The 1,004-nt window shown below is 37.1% G+C and overlaps 1 protein-coding gene across 1 annotated transcript; it reads right to left on the minus strand.

Moving 5' to 3' along the window:
* Positions 1-258: 258 nt before the first annotated feature.
* On the minus strand, positions 259-744 carry LOC120089859 (dehydrin family protein). Its single transcript, XM_039047277.2, has one exon. The coding sequence runs from the start codon at positions 713-715 to the stop codon at positions 413-415; it is 303 nt and encodes a 100-aa protein (XP_038903205.1). The 5' UTR covers positions 716-744; the 3' UTR covers positions 259-412.
* Positions 745-1,004: the final 260 nt, after the last annotated feature.

The raw sequence follows: 1,004 nt of genomic DNA on the forward strand, positions 1-1,004 counted from the left end.
GTTCCACTCAAAATCACATATGTATGAAATTCATTTTCTAAAATCATTTTAAGTGTTGCCAATCACCACCAAATCTCATGAGAATGTTATTTTCCCCCAAAATTAGACTATATATATTTTATGTTTCATCCATTTTTTTTACAATATATAAAAATATAGATCGAGTCCTTCTGTATCAAATTTAGGAAAGCAAATTTCTAAACCCTTTTCCAAAATTAAATTTCTTTTTAGTTGAAAGTGTAAATTAGTAAAGATAAGTTAGATAACATCTCTTAATCTTTTATTATACACCACAAAGGTTACATCAAAGATAAAGAAAAACAGAGAGAAACAGAGGAACAGACCAAAAGAGTAAGCTTATTAAAGACACAGCACAGGATCATCAAAAGGGATCTAGATCCAATGATTCCGATCAGTCGCTATCGCTATCGCTGCTGCTATGACCGCCGTCATGGTGGTGGTGCTCACCCTTCTTCTTCTTCTCCTTCTTCTCCTTCTTCTTCTTCTCACCTTTCTCATCATGATCGCCATGGATCTTGTCCTTGATCTTCTCAATCAGCCCTTCCTTGTGGCCTTCTCCATGGTGCTCCTCTGATTTCCCGTGCTTCTTGTGCTCATCGTGATGCTCGCCTTTGTGGCCATCGTGATGCTCGCCTTTGTTGTGGTCTCCTCCAATGTGGAGCTTCTCACCAATTTTCTCGATGAATCCTGACATATTGTTGATGATGAATCTGATTCTTGTTTGTTGGGTATTTGGATGGATTTATGGCTGTGTTTGGGAAATTTGTGAAGGAAAGAATCCAAATTTATAGATCGGGGAAAAGGTGAATTGAACGAGAATAAATCCACTTATCCATTAGGTCCATGATTTTCATTGACCGTATCTCAATGCTTTAATAATTGCGTTTTCTTTTCTTTTTTTTTCTGATTCGTTTACGCGGCAACACCGCGTGTCAGACTCTCTCGCAATATGTAGCCTCACATCATTTTTTTTTTTATTTACT

The sequence above is a fragment of the Benincasa hispida genome, chromosome 11, assembly GCF_027475165.1.
Source record: "Benincasa hispida cultivar pf3 chromosome 11, pf3_genome.v1.1, whole genome shotgun sequence".
Taxonomy (NCBI): Eukaryota; Viridiplantae; Streptophyta; class Magnoliopsida; order Cucurbitales; family Cucurbitaceae; genus Benincasa; species Benincasa hispida.

Excerpts from the sequence above, each read along its gene's own strand:
- LOC120089859 (XM_039047277.2), bottom strand. The coding sequence starts at position 715 with ATGTCAGGATTCATCGAGAAAATTGGTGAGAAGCTCCACATTGGAGGA.